The sequence below is a fragment of the Gigantopelta aegis genome, chromosome 4, assembly GCF_016097555.1.
Source record: "Gigantopelta aegis isolate Gae_Host chromosome 4, Gae_host_genome, whole genome shotgun sequence".
NCBI lineage: Eukaryota > Metazoa > Mollusca > Gastropoda > Neomphalida > Peltospiridae > Gigantopelta > Gigantopelta aegis.
Genome location: NC_054702.1, coordinates 6812322 through 6833278, shown reverse-complemented (window position 1 = coordinate 6833278; position 20957 = coordinate 6812322). Strand labels below are relative to the sequence as shown.

At 35.5% G+C, this 20957-nt stretch overlaps 1 protein-coding gene across 1 annotated transcript; it reads left to right on the top strand.

Annotated features, from left to right (window-relative positions):
• Positions 1–1688: 1688 nt before the first annotated feature.
• LOC121372589 (low density lipoprotein receptor adapter protein 1-B-like) lies at positions 1689–19810 on the top strand. Its single transcript, XM_041498995.1, has 9 exons — positions 1689–1933; positions 5858–6015; positions 7154–7266; positions 7647–7761; positions 9678–9788; positions 14415–14529; positions 15478–15545; positions 18921–18970; positions 19643–19810. Exons 1-9 carry the CDS (start codon positions 1870–1872, stop codon positions 19800–19802), a joined length of 954 nt encoding a protein of 317 aa, XP_041354929.1. The 5' UTR covers positions 1689–1869; the 3' UTR covers positions 19803–19810.
• Positions 19811–20957: the final 1147 nt, after the last annotated feature.

Genomic DNA, 20957 nt, shown 5'->3' with positions numbered 1-20957 from the left:
TTGTGCGTGGGGGTTTTACGCATTCATCAAAATGGTGTAACACTTTTAGGATACAGCTATCGGTGTTTAGTAGTTTTAACCAATATAATAAAATGAGGATGTTTATGCGGATATTTCTACTTTTACACACTCGTTGGTGGGATAGGCCTAGTTCATAACATACCATCATATTTATTTTAGGCCTACTGCTTTTCACTCCTTAAATACATTTACTGAATTGCAAATATACACTCATAACTATTGATTTTATTGAATCCATATTCTACTACAAAAAAACACACAAATAACATGAAAAAGTAAAATCAATCAATGAAGTAAGTAGACTGCTATGTCTGCTGTGAGGTCATTAAATTTTCTGAAATAACCCTAAAAAAATCCGCTGTCATTGGATACCTGCCCCAAGTTCAGCCAGCTAACGTTTCGCTAACGTTCGCGGACAACTTGATTGGTCTCGGCGATGCTATTTGGTGTACCGTCAAGCGCATAAACCACTCTATTGGACGTTTTTCTGCTTTCTTTGGCTAAACTCAGCCTGAGGGCAATCCGGTGTAACATTATACTAAGCCCATGTCATGTCCTTACCGGATCTAGAAGAATTCGTTCTATAATGCTAAACACCAATATGTCAAAGAAGGATGGCTGTGCTTGTGTGTGTGTGTATGGGGGGTGGGGGTGGGGGGTGGGGGCTCAGTAATTGTATTATAACGCTTTCTAGGGAAATGGAGGATGTGTTTGTGAAGTGTTTGTTTAATTAAATAAATTATAAAGTAAAATGCTTTTATGGATGATTTTCAATCTACTATCTATTACAAGAAATTGCCTACAACAAAATTTAATATCGGTCAAATTTACGAGTGTTACGTTATTTCAGAGAATGGAGTGGCCTTAGCGTAATAAAAAAAGTTCACGTTAAAATTTGTTTTATTTAACGACACCACTAAAGCATATTGATCTACTCATCATCGGCTATTGGTTGTCAAACATTTTGTAATTTTGATATGTAATCTTTGAGAGGAAACCCGCTACATATTTCCATTAGTAGCAATCGATCTTTTATATCCATCATCCCACAAAAAAAAGGATAGCAAATGCCATGGTCTTTGATATAGGAGTCCTGGTGCACTGGCTGGAACGAAAAATAGCCCAATGGGCCTACTGACGGGAATCGATCCTAGACCGACACGCATCAGGCGGCGCTTTACCACTGGGTCACGTCCCACCCTAGCGTTACAAAATGTTACATGGGGAAGGGCACATGAGGGGTGTATACAAAATGTTACATGGGGAAGGGCACATGAGGGGTGTATTCAAAATGTTACATGGGGAAGGGCACATGAGGGGTGTATTTTTTCAAAATGGCAAATTTAGTTCTAATTACATAATTATTGAACGGTCCCTTGGACTTACGCATGCACGTAGCAATTTACTAGCAAACATTAGATTATTCATTGTGTTGTTGTATGGTTGTTTGTTGTCGGTTTGTTTTGTTGTTGTTGTTTTATTTGATGAATGTGTTGTTGTTGTTGTTGGGTTGTTGTTGTTTGATTGGGGGGGGGGGGATTCGCTTTGTCTGTGTGTTGTTAAATTGCTGTTGTTTTGAATTAAATCCATAAATAGTCGCAATTAATATGGTGTTGTGGGACTTTCTGACACAGTTGACGTTTCCGGTTTCACCGGTCGAACTTTGACCTGTCATCCCACACGCTGGTTAAGCTTAGCCCAGTTTATTACAATGAGATTAGTTAATGACTAACATACGAAGCACTACTACTATTCTACGTTCGACGGTCAACATTAGGCACTTCTTTTTTGGGCGCCTGTTGGATTTCGTTTCAATCTTTTGTTTCGCGATTTGGGTTCATTTCCAAAATGGACGCCCTTCGTCGAGTAGTAAGAAAAAGTCCAACCTCGATGGGATCGTCTTCACATAAAAGTAGGTTGTGTGTTTATTAGTGGTTATAATTGGATTACATTTTACGGTGTTCCCGAGTTCTTCGAGTAATACATCTTAACAAAAATAAGTTGAGTTTTCAAAGAATAAAATGGATCACCGCATTATCATGCTGAGCATTGCCTTTGGGTGTGCGTAGGCGTTTCATTTCCAGGAAGGTGCCATGTGGGTCTAATTTGGTGGGGGAGGGTTTTTGTGGTTTCCCTCTGCCGATTAAAGCACTGTATGTTCTCTGTATCAACAGGATTAATGCAGACTAACTTTTCTAATAAGAGATATTGTTTCTTCGGTGGGATTAGCAAGAATGGGTCTTATGCCCGTTCCAACTGACAGGACAGCACATGCCACATAGTGGCATAGCCAATTTTTGTGGGCAATTATAGGGGTTGAAGTCTGAACCACCATGTTAACAACTACTATAAATTATTCTCCTACCTTTAATTACTGATAGATTTTCCCCACATTTTGTCAAACAGAAATTGTAAAAAGAAAAACATTATAAAGACACAAATTCCACATACCAGGGTGTGCACTTGGGTCATGTCGGCAGGAGTTCAGTTTCAGTGGGCATAGCCAACTCGGTTCTAAAGTACATGTATGTTTATCAGTGTTTATAAAGAGGTCTTTTTTTTATTACTATTTCTACCCCTTAAATGAGCACTAAATTGGCTGTTACGTAGCAAAGTTTCCCGCATGATCATCAAGAACAGTAATTGGTAATGTCGCATGAACCATAAATATGATCAAAATCACTGGTTTCAGTAGCAGAAACATTTAGTGGATTAGATTGCAGCCAAAGTGAAAATATCCGCCTGGTCTTCTCTAACCACCACCAATATAGAACAATTCCATTGAGTAAAGAATGGGTTTTTTTTTAATATATCAGTATGCTTTTACCTTTTTATAAGTGTAAAGAAAACATTAAAGTGTACCATTTGTTTTAATAATAATAATAATATATACATGTAGCATATATAAACAAAAATATCTATAATAATAATTTAGATATACCATACTTATTCAGTGTGTACTAACCCCAAAAGATGGACTCTGCAAATGTATGGGGTTTTTTTTTTGTAAAATAAAAGTGCTACCAGCCATTGAAAGTTTTGGATACTAGCCAAATATTGTACATGGCTTTCACAGAAATATGTCCCCATGTGGTAACCAAAAAACAGAGTCCTATAGCTATCTAAATATAGACGTACATCTGTGAAACAGCACAGTCATTCATCACTACATGGTAACTCAGTATGTAGCATTATACATCATTTAATATAGGAAAGGAACACCTGTGTAATGACACCTAGAGGAAATTTTTAACCCATGACTGTTTGGTGTCTAAACATTATTTCAACACGTAATTGAAAGAGAGAGAGAGCATGGGCAGATCCAGGATTTTGTAAAGGGGGTCACAAAATTCTAAAAAGGGCAGTTTGAGTTTGCCTAAGACAGTTAAGCCGAGTTCCCAAAGGGAGAGAGGGGTGGGGATGTTCAGGGGCATATTTTACAGGACATTTAGAAATAAAGATGCTGAATAGATGTGTATTTGTGGTCATGTAGTGTAGTCACTGTTGTATATTGTGAATGATGAATTAAAACAAACAAAAATAACTAAAAATGGCACTTCTGTGACCTCCCTTTGGATCCACGAGTGAAAAGAGATACTGGTAGGAAGCCCTCTTCCACCACATAGGCTACTCCAGATAAAACAGCAAGGCATCTTTTAAATGCACTTTCCCATAGTCAGTACAGTTTATAACATACCATTTGGTCAACCAATCTGGTTCTCTTATTAGGATGGGGCGAGACATAGCCTAGTGGTAAAGCGCTCGCTTGATGTGTGGTCGGTTTGGGATCGATCCCCGTCATTGTGCCCATTTGGCTATTTCTCGCTCCAGCCAGTGCACCACGACTGGTACATCAAAGACTATGGTATGTGCTATCTTGTCTATTTGATTGTGCATATAAAAGATCCCTTGCTGCTAATCGAAAAAGAGTAGCCCATGAAGTGGCGACAGAGGGTTTCCTCCCTCAATATCTGTGTGGTCTTTAATCATATGTCTGACGCCATATAACCGTAAATGTAATGTGTTGAGTGCGTTAAATAAAACATTTCCTTCTTTCCTTCCTTATTAGGATGTGGAAATCCGTGCTAGATCTCTATGAGAGAGTGATCGACCCCATGACTTAACCAGTGCCACTGAGTTACATTTCAACCCCATTTAATACAGAGTATCAGTTTCTACTTCCTCTACTTTTAAAGATATATTTCACATATTAAATGTTATTCAAGATTCTGAAATCTGTGTATTATATTGACTGCACAAGCTGTATTAAGATAGCATGGACATAATATTGCTGTTAATTGTGTGCATCTGTGCAATATTTAATATGTGGTCAGACTGCTCATGGGATCACCTATTTTAAGCATTCACCTTGACCTCAGGCCCTAATCTTGCCAGCGAAATCAGCTTTTTTTTTTTTTTCCGCTGAAAGTCAACTCAAGACCTTGTCGCCATATGCCACTTTGGCACCAGACTGTATCTTTGAGTAATCGTGAACCGGCCTATTATTAGTATTAATGTTAAATGGTTTCTGCACACGCACACTGTAATGTACGATTGATTTGATGAAATAATGTTTTACCTTGTTCCATTTATTATCAAAATCAACCAGCAAATGTTAATACTCATGCCAGTTTCTGTTGTGAAGAGATTAAATACATGTTGTAGTCTAATGTTGACATTCTACAGATCAATACACCCGTAAACCAGGCTATTGTTTTTCAAAGTGACGCATGTCAAGTCATGTTCTTTGACCAGTTATGTCTTGTTACTCCTTGACCACATTCATTTGTAATGCTAGAAAATACTAATTGATACTTTAATTTTAACATAACGGCACATTATCAACTACTTAATAATATCACGTTTTTAATGTAACATACAATTGTTTTGTTTAATTACTGGAAGTAGTATTTTATAACAAACTATTACGATTAGAAGCGAGTGTAAAATTAAGAATTTTTCCCGATTGAACGCGAAAACTGCCGAAACGTTACAAAATGTACCAATAAATGTTCACTTCACCTATTTTTATCAAACTTCTCCCCTTACTTCTGAAAAGGGAGAAATCACTTCTACTTTTTCTATTCTAGATTATGGCCTGCGACCTGTACTAACAGGCCACCTTTTGGTTCTCCCAGATCATCACACATAGTACATACTGAACTGTAGGCTATTACGCAGAGATCATCACACATAGTACATACTGAACTGTAGGCTATTACGCAGAGATCATCACAGACAGTACATACTGAACTGTAGGCTATTACGCAGATCATCACACATAGTACATACTGAACTGTAGGCTATTACGCAGATCATCACACATAGTACATACTGAACTGTAGGCTATTACGCAGAGATCATCACAGACAGTACATACTGAACTGTAGGCTATTACGCAGCCACAGGTCTGTCCTTAGAAGCCATCTTATTTTATATAGTGTACAGGGGACAATTATAGGGGTTGAAGTCTGAACCACCATGTTAACAACTACTATAAATTATTCTCCTACCTTTAATTACTGATAGATTTCCCCCACATTTTGTCAAACAGAAATTGTAAAAAGAAAAACATTATAAAGACACAAATTCCACATACCAGGGTGTGCACTTGGGTCATGTCGGCAGCCACAGGTCTGTCCTTAGAAGCCATCTTATTTTATATAGTGTACAGGGGACATGTAAATGTAATTCCTTAGCTGATCTGTATTACCAATATCCTGCATCCAAATGATTAATATCGACCATATTTATCTGCATTATTTGAGTAATTGGCCACCTGACTACCTGTGCTATATCTATGGTATTACATGTATATGGAATGCTTGATTTGTAGAGCTTAGTGAAGGTTGGCAGGACAACCGTGAGCCGGTGACGGAGGGGGTGACGTTCTACCTCAAGTACCTAGGATCGTCACTAGTGGTGGAGCTTCCTGATGATGAAACATACGGAAATGGGATCAGCGCTCTGGCTGTGCATACAATTGTTACCATGGTGAGACTATTAAGTAAGACTGAAAACAATTCTTATCATGGTGATAATTTACAAATAAGTAGATTGGAAACAATTGTTACCATGATGAGAATCTACTACTACTAAGTAGTTGTAGACAGTTGTTACAATGGTGAGAATCTACTTAGCTATAATAAGTAGATTATAGACATTTGTTACCATGATGAAAGTCTACTAATGTGTAGATTGTAAACAATTAACATGGTGAGAATATATGAATAAAGAGACTGGAAGTAGTTGTTACCTTGCAAGTAAATGGGAATTATATCTGAAGTCAAGGGGTGGACACAAATTGCAACAACAAGTTTTGTTTGCACATTCCTCGCTCAAGATTTAATTTTGCATTAAAAAAAAAAAATTCGTTCACACATTATTTAGTGTGTCATTTACTTAGTCATGGTGGGTTTAAAAAACTGAAATGTGTTACTTGTATTTGTTTTTGCTTAACCTGTAAATGGTTTGCATCAGTTTTCAATTTTCAAAGGCCTGATCACTTGTGGTGGGGGGGGGGGGGGGGGGGGGGGGGGGCACAAGTCAGATTTATATCTGTATATACAGTAGGACAAACAAAACTTACATTTTTCTTCTCAGAGTTTGGGGTGGGGGAGATGTGCATAATTAAAATAAAATCCATTTTAAAGTCCAGATGAGAACCGTCTTTATTTTTTGACTTGGCCTAACTTGTTGCTGCAAACTCTGGTTCTGAGTAATATGACAAACCTAACACTAGTCTAACGGACACATCTTCCTGAATGGTTCATTACATACCAGGAAGATCCACGTCAGAAACAATTAACAATTGGTTGTGTAAATTTGTCATACTTCAATAATCATGGATTTTGATTTTTTAAATTATAAGTACATGTACTAGTGTATAAAGCATTATATGGAAGATGCTTTTTATTTTCAAAAAGAAACTCCTGTTTTTAATTTAATTTAGTTTTAATTTATTTTTTTATTTTTTTATTTATGCATTATTTACTGGTATTTATTCTGAAGTGCATGTACACTATCAAGTGTTTATTTCACAATAGGACACTTCGGTTATTGTGACTGATAGATGTGATAGCCACTTGAGTCTTTTTGCACTACAGTGTTATTGCTCTTTTTTTTCCTTTAGGCAAAGAATATTGGGAAGAAACTGAAGAAAGTGTCTTTAACAATATCACCTGTAGGAATCTACATGACTGACCTAGTAACCAAGGAAATCTCTCTCAATGTCTCAGTATACAGGTTAGCTTTTGGAATTTTGGCTACAAGCACAGTACATGTACTTTAAGTATACACATCATCATGCATACAAAAAATCCTTACTAGATATTTCTGGAATGCCAAATTTTAGTCCCATTCTAAAACTGTTCCTGTTTTTGTTCATTGGAGAAACGCTTAGGTATCTGTATTTGTTTATATTATGGAAAAGAAGTATTTCACTATGAGAATTATTTTAGACTACATACAATAATACATACATACCTTTTTCATTATCCTTTCCAAAAAAACTGATATTCTATACCATTTATAATTATTTAGGATAATTCTAGTTCCATTTCTTGTATGTGTCAGTGTAATTCATATTTAACTCTGTGTAATTTCTATTTTCACTGAACTTTCAGAATCTCATTTTGCACGGCAGACCGGTTTCACGACAAAGTGTTTGCGTTCATCTCCAGGAACACGACTAACGAGACAATGGAGTGCCATGCCTACCTTTGTGCCAAGAAGAATGTGGTGGGTGTTTTATAGAACTCCTCTCCAGCTTGGATTTTCTTCTCAGATTTGGGCGGGACCCAGCCCAGTAATAAAGTGCTCACTTGATTGGTTTGGGATCGATCTCTGTTAGTGGGCCCACTGGGCTATATCTCATTCCAGCCAGTGCACCACTACTGGTATATCAAAGGCTGTGGTATGTGTTGTCCTGTCTTTGTGATGGTGCATATAAAAGATGACTTGCTATTACTAACAGGTTTCCTCTCTAAGACTATTAAAATTATCAAATGTGTAATATTCATTAAACCAATGTTTAGTAAATCAATGTGCTCTAGTTGTGTTATTAAACAAAACTAACTTTCCTTCTGAGATCTATAATAATTTTGTCATGCAGTGAAAGGTGTGGGATGTAGCTTGGTGATATAGAGCCTTCACCTGGGGTGCGATGGGCACTATGATCAATCTTCCTCACATCCCAACCTGTGCCCAATGACTGGTACATCAGAGGTTGTGGTATGTACTGTCCAGTCTGTATAAAAATGCATATAAAAGATCCCTAGCTAGTATTTGCTCAGATAAAACTGTATCTTTCTTTATAACTAACTCGAAACCAAACGTCAAAATAATCATATGCTATAGACACCAAATACCCATTGTTTATAAAAATAATAATTGTAAGAGCTGAGGTGTTTTTAAACATTCTGTTCCTTTCGGGTAATTAAAAAATCTTTTTTTAACATGCTGACACAGCCATTGCCCAGAACCCATAAGGGGTGGCTGTGTCAGCATGTTAAAACAATAAAGCAACTTTGGTTTGTTTGAACTGACATGCTGTCTTATCACAACCAACATGTGACAAGAATAAGTTAAACATGCCAATGTGTTTTGCACCAATCTGTATTTAATCATTTTTGGGTAGGTTATATAGAATGGACCATAAATGTCCACAGGTCGATACTATTGTTAAATAAATAGCTTCTTCTCTTGTGGTATTTTCAATATCATAATAAATCTTGATGCAATACTGAACAAAATGTTCCCTGGGGCGTTGACTGGATAACAGAGCTGAAAATAGGAACTAAAATATGGCCTGCTGTTTTATTGTTTCAAATAGCAGACCAAAAGGAATATGTCCTGCTAAGAAATGATATGGCCTGTTGTAATAACACAGCATGAGGAGAGGGTTTGGGATAGTGACCAAGTGTGAAAAATATTACAACTTCTGATATGTATTTTAGAGCATCATGGACTTAAAATATAACATAGTCATGAACTAAATAGCAGATGAGATAATTTTGCTTACATCTATCTCTTGAAAAATTACCTGTGATGTTTGTGGTGATCTTAGCAGGTGAATTTCTATTGCACCTACAATGACTATAAAATAATAAATTGCTTTTCCCAGGCCGCTATTTCGATTCATGGATATGGCACTTTTTTTTTTATCAGTCATCTCTGAATACCTTATAATAAGAATTAGTAAAACCATCTTATCACTATTGTCACTTAAATCACTGTTGAAATTACTAACTTTGGTTATTCATGAAGAACTAGTTAATGATGTAGGATATCTGCTGTATCCTGTGAAGGTAAGAATGGGAAATTCTGTGAGGCTTGCTGAGTGGAATTTCCCATTCGGCCACAGAAGGATAAAGCTGATATCCTACATCATTAACATGTTATTATTTTTATCTTGCAGTACATAAAGAAATCTGGGGGAAAGTTATTATTTCTGTTATCTCTGCTACATTATACGCTGACCTATGAGTCAAATGAGTGATTTCGTAATGTAGCTATGCGTATGATGTCACAGGTCACAATCTGCTAGTATACGTTTATGAATTTGCTTTAATCGGTCGTCACAATTGGTTGATAGAAACAGTGGTTGCAGCATACAAATATTTAATCTGTTATTTAATGTTTTTCTCTTGTTTCAGGCCAAGGCTGTTACACTAACGGTTTACAACGCATTCAAGCTTGCCGAGGATGGTTGGGCCGAGAAACAGCAGACTTGCAAAGCTCAGAAGGAGAAAGAAAATCACCACAAGGTAAAATATGGAGCTCTTTGGGGGGTTATGTAAATGATTGATGATATGTTTTTAAGATGTAAGAAATATAATATCCATTGGTGACATAAATGACTGATGATATGTTTTTAAGATGTAAGAAATATAATATCCATTGGTGACATAAATAATAATAATAATAATAATAATAAATTCTTTATTTAGTGAGGGTAACACAGTTAGCAAAAGCTAATCTTCCCTGAGGCCCTCAGGTACAAACAATACAGAATTACAATACATACATTTATGAACAAATAGAAAATACATATATGGCAATAAACATATGTACAAATGATATTATTTTAGAAAATATTTCTTGAGTCTATATTTAAAAACAGCAGTATTTGGCGATGATCGGATAGCTTTAGGCAATTTATTCCAAAGTACTGGTCCAGAGTAACTGAAAGCATGTTTAAATAAAGACATTTTAGGTTTTGGAATTAATAGATTTCTATCCTTTATATTTCGAAGGTTGTAGGGATTGTTTTCTCCAACATATATTAATAAGTTTGAAAGATAGTTTGGGGCTTCATTGTATAGACATTTATAAATTTGTAAACATTTGTGGATTCTTGTTTTCATTGTCATCCATTTTAACTGTTTAAATAGTGTGGCAGATGGAGTAATAGGATCTACATCTAATATTATCCTTGCAGCTCTCTTTTGCAGTTTTAGTAAACGTTCTAATCCATCCTGATTATAGTTTCCCCAAATTACACAGCAGTAATCGATGAGTGGTAAAATATACCCATTGTAGAAAAGTTTTCTTGCATCTAAATTAATACCTAATGATTTTTGATAACAGATACAGACGTTTAGAGATCAGGGAACACACATGTTTAAACCTGATTTGTCCATTTTAAATTATTATCAACTTTAATTCCTAAAAGTTTTTCGCATTCAGTGTGTTGCAGACGTTCTGAATTTATTATAAGAGAAATATCCTTTTGGATTGTAACTTTTTGTCTTGTTCCTATAGTCATATATTTGGTCTTTTTTGTGTTTATGAACATTTTATTATAGGAACACCATTTTTCTACACTATTCAGATCTTGCTGTAGTTTATCTTGAATTTGAGTAACAGTTTTCCCTGACATGAACATTGTTGAATCATCTGCATACATACTTGTGGTACAATGTTCAATGTATAGTGGAAGATCATTTATGTACAGTATAAAGAGAAGAGGTCCTAGTATGGAACCCTGTGGAACACCATAAATAATGGATTTAGGTTCTGATGTTGCCATTTCTATAGTGACTTGCTGTGTCCTGTTAGTTAAATAAGATTGGAACAAGTTAAGAGAATTCCCTTTGCAGCCATAAATGTTTAACTTTTGAATCAGAATTGAATGGTCCACAACATCAAAAGCTTTTTTGAAATCAAGAAATATGACTCCATTTAGATTTCCTTCATTCATTTCATGTAACCATTTATCAGTTATATCAATAAGTGCTGTTTGCATGAGTGTTTGGTCTAAAACCTGATGAGATGAGTGTAAAAGGTTAAATTTGTTAAGTAATCATAAAATTGCATGGAGATATGTTTTTCTATTAATTTGGACAGTGTTGGCAATACAGATATTGGCCTATAATTTGTAGCTTCAGTTTTGTCACCAGTCTTGAAAATTGGAGTAACTTTAGCATTTTTAAAACATTGTGGATAAATACCACTGTCTATTATTTTGTTAAAAATAAATGTTAACGAAGAAGCAATTGCCAAGGCACCTAACTTAAGTATTCGTGGACCTAAGTTGTCATCTCCAGATGATTTATTGACATTTAAGTTCTTAAGCTCATTATAAAGATAATTTATTTGTACAGGAGCTATCTTAAACTTTTCCTCATTTGGGAGTCTCTCTTTTACAAAACGTTCCACTTTCTCAAGATTTGGCATATCATATCCAGAATTAGTTCTCAAATTTTCAATACAAGAAGTAAAGAAGTCATTAAATTTGTTTGCTATGTCGGTCTTATCCTTAAGTGTTGTTCCATTGTCAGATTTCAGCTCTGCTGGACTTGATACATGTGGAGGATTTAGCTCATGGATACATTTCCATAATGATTTTGGATCCCTAGAGTCATTCACCACAGCAGAATAGTAGTTTTGTTTGGCTTTGTCTGTAATTTGTTTAGTTTTGTTCCTCCACACCTTATATTCATCCCACATACATAGCTTGTGATATCTGTCTCGTAACTGTCTGGCTTGTGTTATTTCACAGGAATACCAACCTGGCTGCTCTTTCCTCTTGACTCGTTTTGTAACTAAAGGGGCATGCTTGTCTAATACATTGTTGAAAATTTTGTACCATAATTTTAAGCAAGTATCTAGATCCTCCTCAAATTCCACAGAATAAAATGGGGCATCTAGTAAATCATTAACAAACTCCTCTTCATTTAAATGTTTACAATTTCTGTAGGTAATAGTATTGTGTGCATTTTGTTTTGTATGAAATTTGCCATTTCTTGTAAAGCAAACAGGATAATGGTCGCTAATTGAGTATTGAACAACATGAGATTCCTGTACTTTGCTACGATTGGTTACATATATGTGATCAATCAGAGTTTTAGAATTTTGTGTTATCCGTGTTGGGTCAGTAATTATCTGTTGTAAATTGTATATTTCTAACATGTTTAGCCATTTTTGAGGTGTGTTATTTGCTAACAGGAGATCAATGTTAAAATCACCAGTGAGGATTATATCAGAATTATAATGCATTGCTAACTTAATTTCCTCTTCAAGCTTATCAATCCAGGCAATGGGAGATTTTGGAGGTCTGTAGCTAAAACAGAGTAAAAAAGATTTTTTATAAGTAGGTTTGATCTCAAGCCATAATGTTTCAATATTACTTACTTCAAATTCAGTTTTTCTTTCAAAAGTTAAAACATCATTTAAATATATTGCCCAGCCCCCACCTAAGTCACTGGTCCTATCTTTTCTTATCAATGTATACCCAGGTATTGAAATGTGGTCATTTAAAATGTCACTTGTGAAAAATGTTTCACAACATCCAAGAATATCTGGGGGATTTGTAGTATGAAGAAGGTTAAACCTTACTTCATCTAACTTGTGTTGTAATCTATTTACATTATGAGAGCATATTTTTAGACCTTTGGAGGTAAACTTGAATACATTGATAGGATCATTCGATAGAACATTGGGGGTTTCATTACAAAGAACATATGTACAAGAGATAAGTAACAATAAATATATACACACACATGCTAATCTGTGACTGACACTAAAGTCATGGTGAGACTGAGGAAGGGTTTGATCCCTTTCACAGAGAGTGTTATTTACACAGTCCACAGAGGAAGTTACTAAACACCCAGGGTGTGAAGTGTCACAGTTTGTATCAGCAGGATCACTAATAGTATAAACGAAGGACAGGGGCGAGGTATGTAATCTGGTAGTCACCTCTACTAATCTCTTAATTACACAACTGGCATTAATTGAAGTTAAAGGACAACAGCCCACGAGGAAAACTGTGAAGTTGAAATGTACAACCACAAATGACTGATGATATGTTTTTAAGATGTAAGAAATATAATATCCATTGGTGACATAAATGACTGATGATATGTTTTTAAGATGTAAGAAATATAATATCCATTGGTGACATAAATGGGGTTTAGGAAAGAGCCTTTAAACTGTCAGACTCATGTGATTGTTTTAAATCAATATATGATATTTGACATATGGCATTATGATGTAAATAGTTAAATAGTTAAAGTTACATATAATGAAGGTCAGTGGTTCATCATATGCTTATTTTCCATACATTCATTCATTTATTCATTCATTCATTCTTTCATTCATTCATTCTTATACAGTGATGAGTTATGTTGAATGTAATATGAAGCAGAATGTTATCCACATTTTAAGATAAAGAAATGGGAAGTATTAAAACATGTAGTAATATGTTTGTGTTGTTTGCGTTGTTTTGGGGTTGTAAACCAGAACACAGGCAGTGAATAGGTTGTGGTTGTACATTTCAACTTCACAGTTTTCCTCGTGGGCTTGCCCCTGGACTTCCTTTTGAATGTGGGGTGGGGTGTAGCTCAGTCGTAGTGCTTGGCTGAAGAGCAGTGGGTTACAGGATCGATTACCCTAAGTGGACTCATGGGTTTTTTCAATCTCATTAAATGTCCCTTGACTGGTGTATTTAAAGCCATGTAGGGTTAAAGCTGGGTGAGCAGAACATTTTGTCAAATTATCTATTAAACTTAAAAAAACAGATGAAATTCACAGTTCTTTTTTAACAAAATATGACTCATTAGACAGTTCTTTTGCCAAATTAAAATAAAATTTGCAAATTTGGACAGTAGTAGAGCTAACCCTGCCATGGTATGTACTATCCTGTCTGTAGAAAAGTGCATATTAAAGATCTCATCTGCTGAGGTGTTGTTAAACAAAGATTCCGTTCCTTTTCTTTCCCTTTGTACAACAAGTACCTTTAGTACATACAACTGAAATTTGTGACAACTGCTTGTGGATGAAGATCTGCATGCTCGTTTTCATCTCTAGAGGGCAAGCAATAGAAAATGGTGTTGTTCATGGGTACGTTTGCTGTGTGTGTTGCTGTAGTTATCGGTGATAATTGTTTTCAGGTGGCTGAACTATCGAGTACAGGTAGAAACAGCCACGTCACTCACCAGGTGATCAAACCCATGATACACGAGACATCCAGCAGGTCAATGGACAGTACAGAGGATCCTTTTACAGGTACTCTTAGAATGAGCATGTTTAGAACCAGTTGCATGTAACAATCGATTTAGCTCAGTCAGTTGAGTGCTCACTTGAGGTGCTTGCATCGCAGGATCGAACCACCTCGATGGATCCATTCAACTGATTGGGTTTTTTGTCATTCCATCCAGTGCACCACAAGTGGACAAACGCTGTGGTATGTACTTTCCTGTCTATGGGAAAGTGCATATAAAATGTACCTTTCTGCATTAGCAGGTTTCCTCTCTAAGTCTATGTCAAAATAACCAAATGTTAGACGACCAATAGCCGATGATTAATAAATCAATGTGCTCTCATTTCATAGCCAAATGAAAATGAAAACCACCAAATGTTAATGCTTGTTCACAATTGCCCTGCTTAATAAAATATCCCTTAATCAATTTAACTGATTGATACGGTATTTTATTACCCATATGGTTAAAAATATCTTGGTACATATCAAAGTGATACATGCCACTACAACGCCAAGTGGGACATAACACATCGACGTCACATGATGACGTCATCGATTGGCTTACTACAACCTTACAGGAATGTCAGCCAAACGTGTTGAATGATATAAATTAAGATCGATCATGGGTAATAAATAGGATATTAAACTCACTACCATTTCATATTATATTTATCTCCCTCAACAAAAAATATTCATTGTTATTCATTCATGAAAATTATTTCTAGTCTAAAAATAACACTGAAACATTTTCATCAATTTAGATCAAACTGTAAGTTTACATTAAAAATCTCACTAGTTATCGTTGCAATGCAGTTATAATATAGCAGATGTATCATGAGTTGATTACCTCCCTTTTAATAAAATTTTAATTCTCTAGTGAAGATAACATAAATATTGAAAAATTTAACTTTCACTAGAAGTAATCTTCTAGTATAGTATGAACAAGTTTGATTCATAATTATTGTGTGTTTTAGATTCAAGTGCTGCTGTAGAGAGCCGGTTGAAAGTAACACCAACGAAACAGTTTGAAAGAAGTGCATGGGTAAGACTGGATTTTACGTATTAAACATTCAAAATTCATTTTGTAGAATGAAAAGAAAAATCTCTATTTGTGACATCTTAGTCTGGAAGCAAGTCAGTGATATAAGTAAGAAAACATTTTCTGTTGTCCACCAGACAGGTACGGTTAAAAATCTACTATATAATTAATGTTTATTTACATCACAACCATACATTGTTCAAAAATACTTTAAAATAATCAACAAAAATCTTCATGTGTACTATGATTCATTGTAAATTGTACTCTGATAAGGTATTTTATTATTAGTTTGCAGAATAAATTTGTGGGTCCATGCTTATAAAACTTTTAGTCTAGTTGATCTCTAATGATGTCACGCAGTCAATTTGTATAGGATTGCCATAGCATAATTCTTAGACTGTATAAAAGTCTTGAGTCTAAACTAAAAGTTTTAGAAGCACTGGGCCTGATGTGTTAAATGTATTCATATGTCAGTAAATTGAGGTTGTGGCATCATATGTTTTCACCGTCACAAGATTCCAAGAAATGCCACAATAATTGTAGGCTGGTGATAAATAGAATCCGTTATTTGTGGTAGGTGAGGCGTAGCCCAGTGATAAAGCATTCGCTTGATGCACGGTCGGTCGGTGGGCCCATTGGGCTATTTCTTGTTCCAACCAGTGCTCCACAACCGGTGTAGCAAAGGCTGTGGTATGTACTATCCTGTCTGTGGGATGGTGCATATAAAAGATCCCTTGCTGCTAATCAAAAAGAGTAGCCCATGAAGTGGCACAGCAGGTTTCCTCTCTCAATGTCTGTGTGGTTCTTAACCATGTGTCCGACACCACATAACCGTAAATAAAATGTGTTGAGTGCGTTGTTAAACAAAATAAAAAATTCCTTCTGTTATTTGTGGCAGTTGAATACCATTTCTTTTACATTATAATTTGTTGCGAAATAGCGTATCTAATGTGCTTTTGCTTGTTAGATACATTTTCAAACAACTTGTAAGATATGGTATCAAATATACTCCTTTAGTATCATCTAAATACAACAGGCTGGTTTGTTCATTGGTTCATATCAAAACATTCATTTTAGTATCATCTAAATACAACAGGCTGCTTTGTTCATTGGTTCATATCAAAACATTCACTTTAGAATGATCTAAATACAACAGGCTGCTTTGTTCATTGGTTCATATCAAAACATTCACTTTAGTATCATCTAAATACAACAGGCTGCTTTGTTCATTGGTTCATATCAAAACATTCACTTTAGAATGATCTAAATACAACAGGCTGCTTTGTTCATTGGTTCATATCAAAACATTCACTTTAGAATGATCTAAATACAACAGGCTGCTTTGTTCATTGGTTCATATCAAAACATTCACTTTAGTATCATCTAAATCCAACAGGCTGCTTTGTTCATTGGTTCATATCAAAACATTCACTTTAGTTCAAATCCACAGGCTGCTTTGTTCATTGGTTCATATCAAAACATTCACTTTAGTATCATCTAAATCCAACAGGCTGCTTTGTTTATTGGTTCATATCAAAACATTCACTTTAGAATGATCTAAATCCAACAGGCTGCTTTGTTCATTGGTTCATATCAAAACATTCACTTTAGTATCATCTAAATCCAACAGGCTGCTTTGTTCATTGGTTCATATCAAAACATTCACTTTAGAATGATCTAAATACAACAGGCTGCTTTGTTCATTGGTTCATATCAAAACATTCACTTTAGAATGATTTAAATACAACAGGCTGCTTTGTTCATTGGTTCATATCAAAACATTCACTTTAGTATCATCTAAATACAACAGGCTGCTTTGTTCATTGGTTCATATCAAAACATTCACTTTAGAATGATCTAAATACAACAGGCTGCTTTGTTCATTGGTTCATATCAAAACATTCACTTTAGAATGATCTAAATACAACAGGCTGCTTTGTTCATTGGTTCATATCAAAACATTCACTTTAGTATCATCTAAATACAACAGGCTGCTTTGTTTATTGGTTCATATCAAAACATTCACTTTAGAATGATCTAAATACAACAGGCTGCTTTGTTCATTGGTTCATATCAAAACATTCACTTTAGAATGATCTAAATACAACAGGCTGCTTTGTTCATTGGTTCATATCAAAACATTCACTTTAGTATCATCTAAATACAACAGGCTGCTTTGTTCATTGGTTCATATCAAAACATTCACTTTAGAATGATCTAAATACAACAGGCTGCTTTGTTCATTGGTTCATATCAAAACATTCACTTTAGAATGATCTAAATACAACAGGCTGCTTTGTTCATTGGTTCATATCAAAACATTCACTTTAGTATCATCTAAATACAACAGGCTGCTTTGTTCATTGATTCATATCAAAACATTCACTTTAGAATGATCTAAATACAACAGGCTGCTTTTTCCCTGGTTCATATCAAAACATTCACTTTAGAATGATCTAAATACAACAGGCTGCTTTGTTCATTGGTTCATATCAAAACATTCACTTTAGTATCATCTAAATACAACAGGCTGCTTTGTTCATTGGTTCATATCAAAACATTCACTTTAGAATGAGGTGTACTACTGTTTCAGTATATTAACTTGTATATATCTCTGTCCATCAAAATGTTTACACAGGGATGTGATTTTTCACCTTTTTGTATTAAATATGCTAGTAATTCAAAGTTTATTGATCTTGTGGGCTGTATTTCCCATTATTAACTCTTTTACTCCCATTCAGTCTTCGTAAACACAGCTGTCAACATTCACAGGAGTTATCTATCTTGATTCTTTGAATGCTAGAACATAGCAGAATGACAATCGAACACGTTGAGTGTATTTTGTTGACTGGTATTCGTATTTAAGTTGTTATTGCAATATTGAAAAGAAAACAAAAAACGGTCTAAATTTGTGTAAATATTACTGATGACATAATGCCCACATGGGTTCGATGTCTTGTTATTTGTATAATTATTTCTTTTAAAACATGTTAGACATTATTATTTAATGAAAACTGAAGATTTGTAAAGGATGTATTCGCTGAAAATAACTGATAATACAGACTTTGAAGTAGATGATGGATTACTCGTCGTCAATTGAAAGTGAAAATAAACTGTCATAAACAATTGCTTCATGGATCGTGATTTTAGGGTTTTAAAAAATACTAATAAGTTCTTCTGTAAATTTTATTTTTGTAATATGTCCTCTAATTCATTATGACAAGCATCAAAATAGTGTTAAATTAGTTGGAGGGTTTTACAATTTGAGGTTGAATAATGTATGTTCAAAATTACATATTTCACGTTGGAAAGCTGGGTGGGTAAGAGTTAAAAGTATTTTTTTTGAAAATATGTTTTGTTTTCCCAATTCTCTAACAGCAACAGTTCAGCGACGGTGAGGAAGAAGATTCAGACGATGATTTCTCACGGTGAGACACATTTGTAAAACATTTACATCAGTGGATTACTTTTTGACAAAAACCATATTGAGGAGCACAAATTCATAACTTTTACTTGTATATTTTCACTTAAAACAGAAATATTTTTTAGGTATTAGATTAAGTGTTATAGGTACAGGTAAACGTTTGCCATTACCTCAGTGTTTAGCTCCATTTCTCACAAACTGTAAGTCTTGGATCACGGAAAATTGATGTCAGTGCATGTGAACTTTTTACAAATTAATAAAAAAATTTAATTGAATTGTTTTGAATAAAAAATTGAAAGTTTTCTCTATGGATGCAATGATATAAAATACATTTATTATATACAAAGCAATGAAATATATAGATCTACGGAAACCATAAAAGTGATATCCGGTGAAAAGTCATGTGTTTTAAGAGTTATTGTATTGTGAAAGTTGTCGCATTGTAACAGACTGTTGTGTTACTATATTTTGTAAGTTATTGTGTTGTAAGAATCATTGAATTGTAAGAGTTATTGTGTTGTAACAGTTATTGTGTTGTAAGAGGCACTGTTGTAAGAGTTAATGTGTTGTAAGAGGCACTGTGTTCTAAGAGGCACTGTGTTCTAAGAGTTACTGTGTTGTAAGAGGTAGTGTTGTAAGAGTTACTGTGTTGTAAGAGTTACTGTGTTGATTTCAGATTTGCTGAGAACCGTGGTCGTACTTGTCGACTGCCGTCATTTGGCACGGACCTGCGACAGGAGGACATTGACGAGGGGGTGGAGCAGTACATGGATGGCCAGGGGTCGTACGAAGCATTCTCCAGACAGAAGTCTCTTGAAGACCTGCTCAACTTGTGACACGATTCGGTGACACGCGCACTGCAGGGTATTCACTCTAGAGGATAGGACTTGTAGACACGCATACTGAGATGTATTCTCTATCTAGTGGATATGACTTGTTGACGCGTGAACTACGAAGTATTCTATCTTGTGGATAGGACTTGTTGACACGCGCACTGCGAAGTATTCTCTCTAGTGGCCAGGACTTGTCAAGCATGCGGAAAAGTATTCAGTATTCAGGTTTCCCTGCATGTGATGTGTTTAGCTTGTGATAATTCTCAGTATTGTTTGTTGAGGTAACAGTGACGAGAATTGGACTGAGATAGATCACAAATTCTCTTCCACTAACTTTCCTTTGCTGTGTGCTTTGATGAATCTCCATAACAGGTCATGTATAGCCATTGATGAGTACAACCAGTGTGCGATTTTGAGGAGAGCCTGAGGCTTGCAAAAAATCATGTAGGAATCTTTAACTTGGCTAGCATACATTGATTTTTTTAAATAACACAGTCAACATATTTAAAAAAAAAGAACTAGCTTTCATAAACAGAGCAAATCACTCCTGAGGCAACATAAGGGACAACTCCCAAATAAAATCCATCAATTTAGTACTGTCAGTTGCATCCCACCATGGGAACCACAACTGGACAATCTAAAGATCTGCACAGTGGTCCAACACCTCACCCTGGAGAGGAACACAGTGAACCATACAAACGAGTCCTGACACTGGCCATGATTGATGAATCCAGAGACATCATGGACACAGGTATACACTGATGGATCTGCAACAAATGCAGTGTAAAACGGAGGGGCTGGAATATGCATCATGGACCCTAGTGGCTACCAAGAGGAGGCACATTTTCCTACAGGGAAATACTGCACAAACTATACTGCAGAGGTTGAGGGTCTCATTCATGCTGCCCACATCATCAGCACCAGAGAGGAGAACTGCTCACACGTCGTCTTCCTGATTGATGCTGTCTCTGCCCTCCAGGCTCTTGAAAACAACAAGCTTGACAGACTTTCAGAAGCCCTACATCCTATCAGCAGTGTCATCCAAATCGTGTTACAATGGATCCCTGCTCACTGTGGCATACCAGGAAATGAAAATGCAGACAGACTGGCAAAACTGGGTGCAGCTAAAGAACAGGAGGATAACAGGGTGACATACGA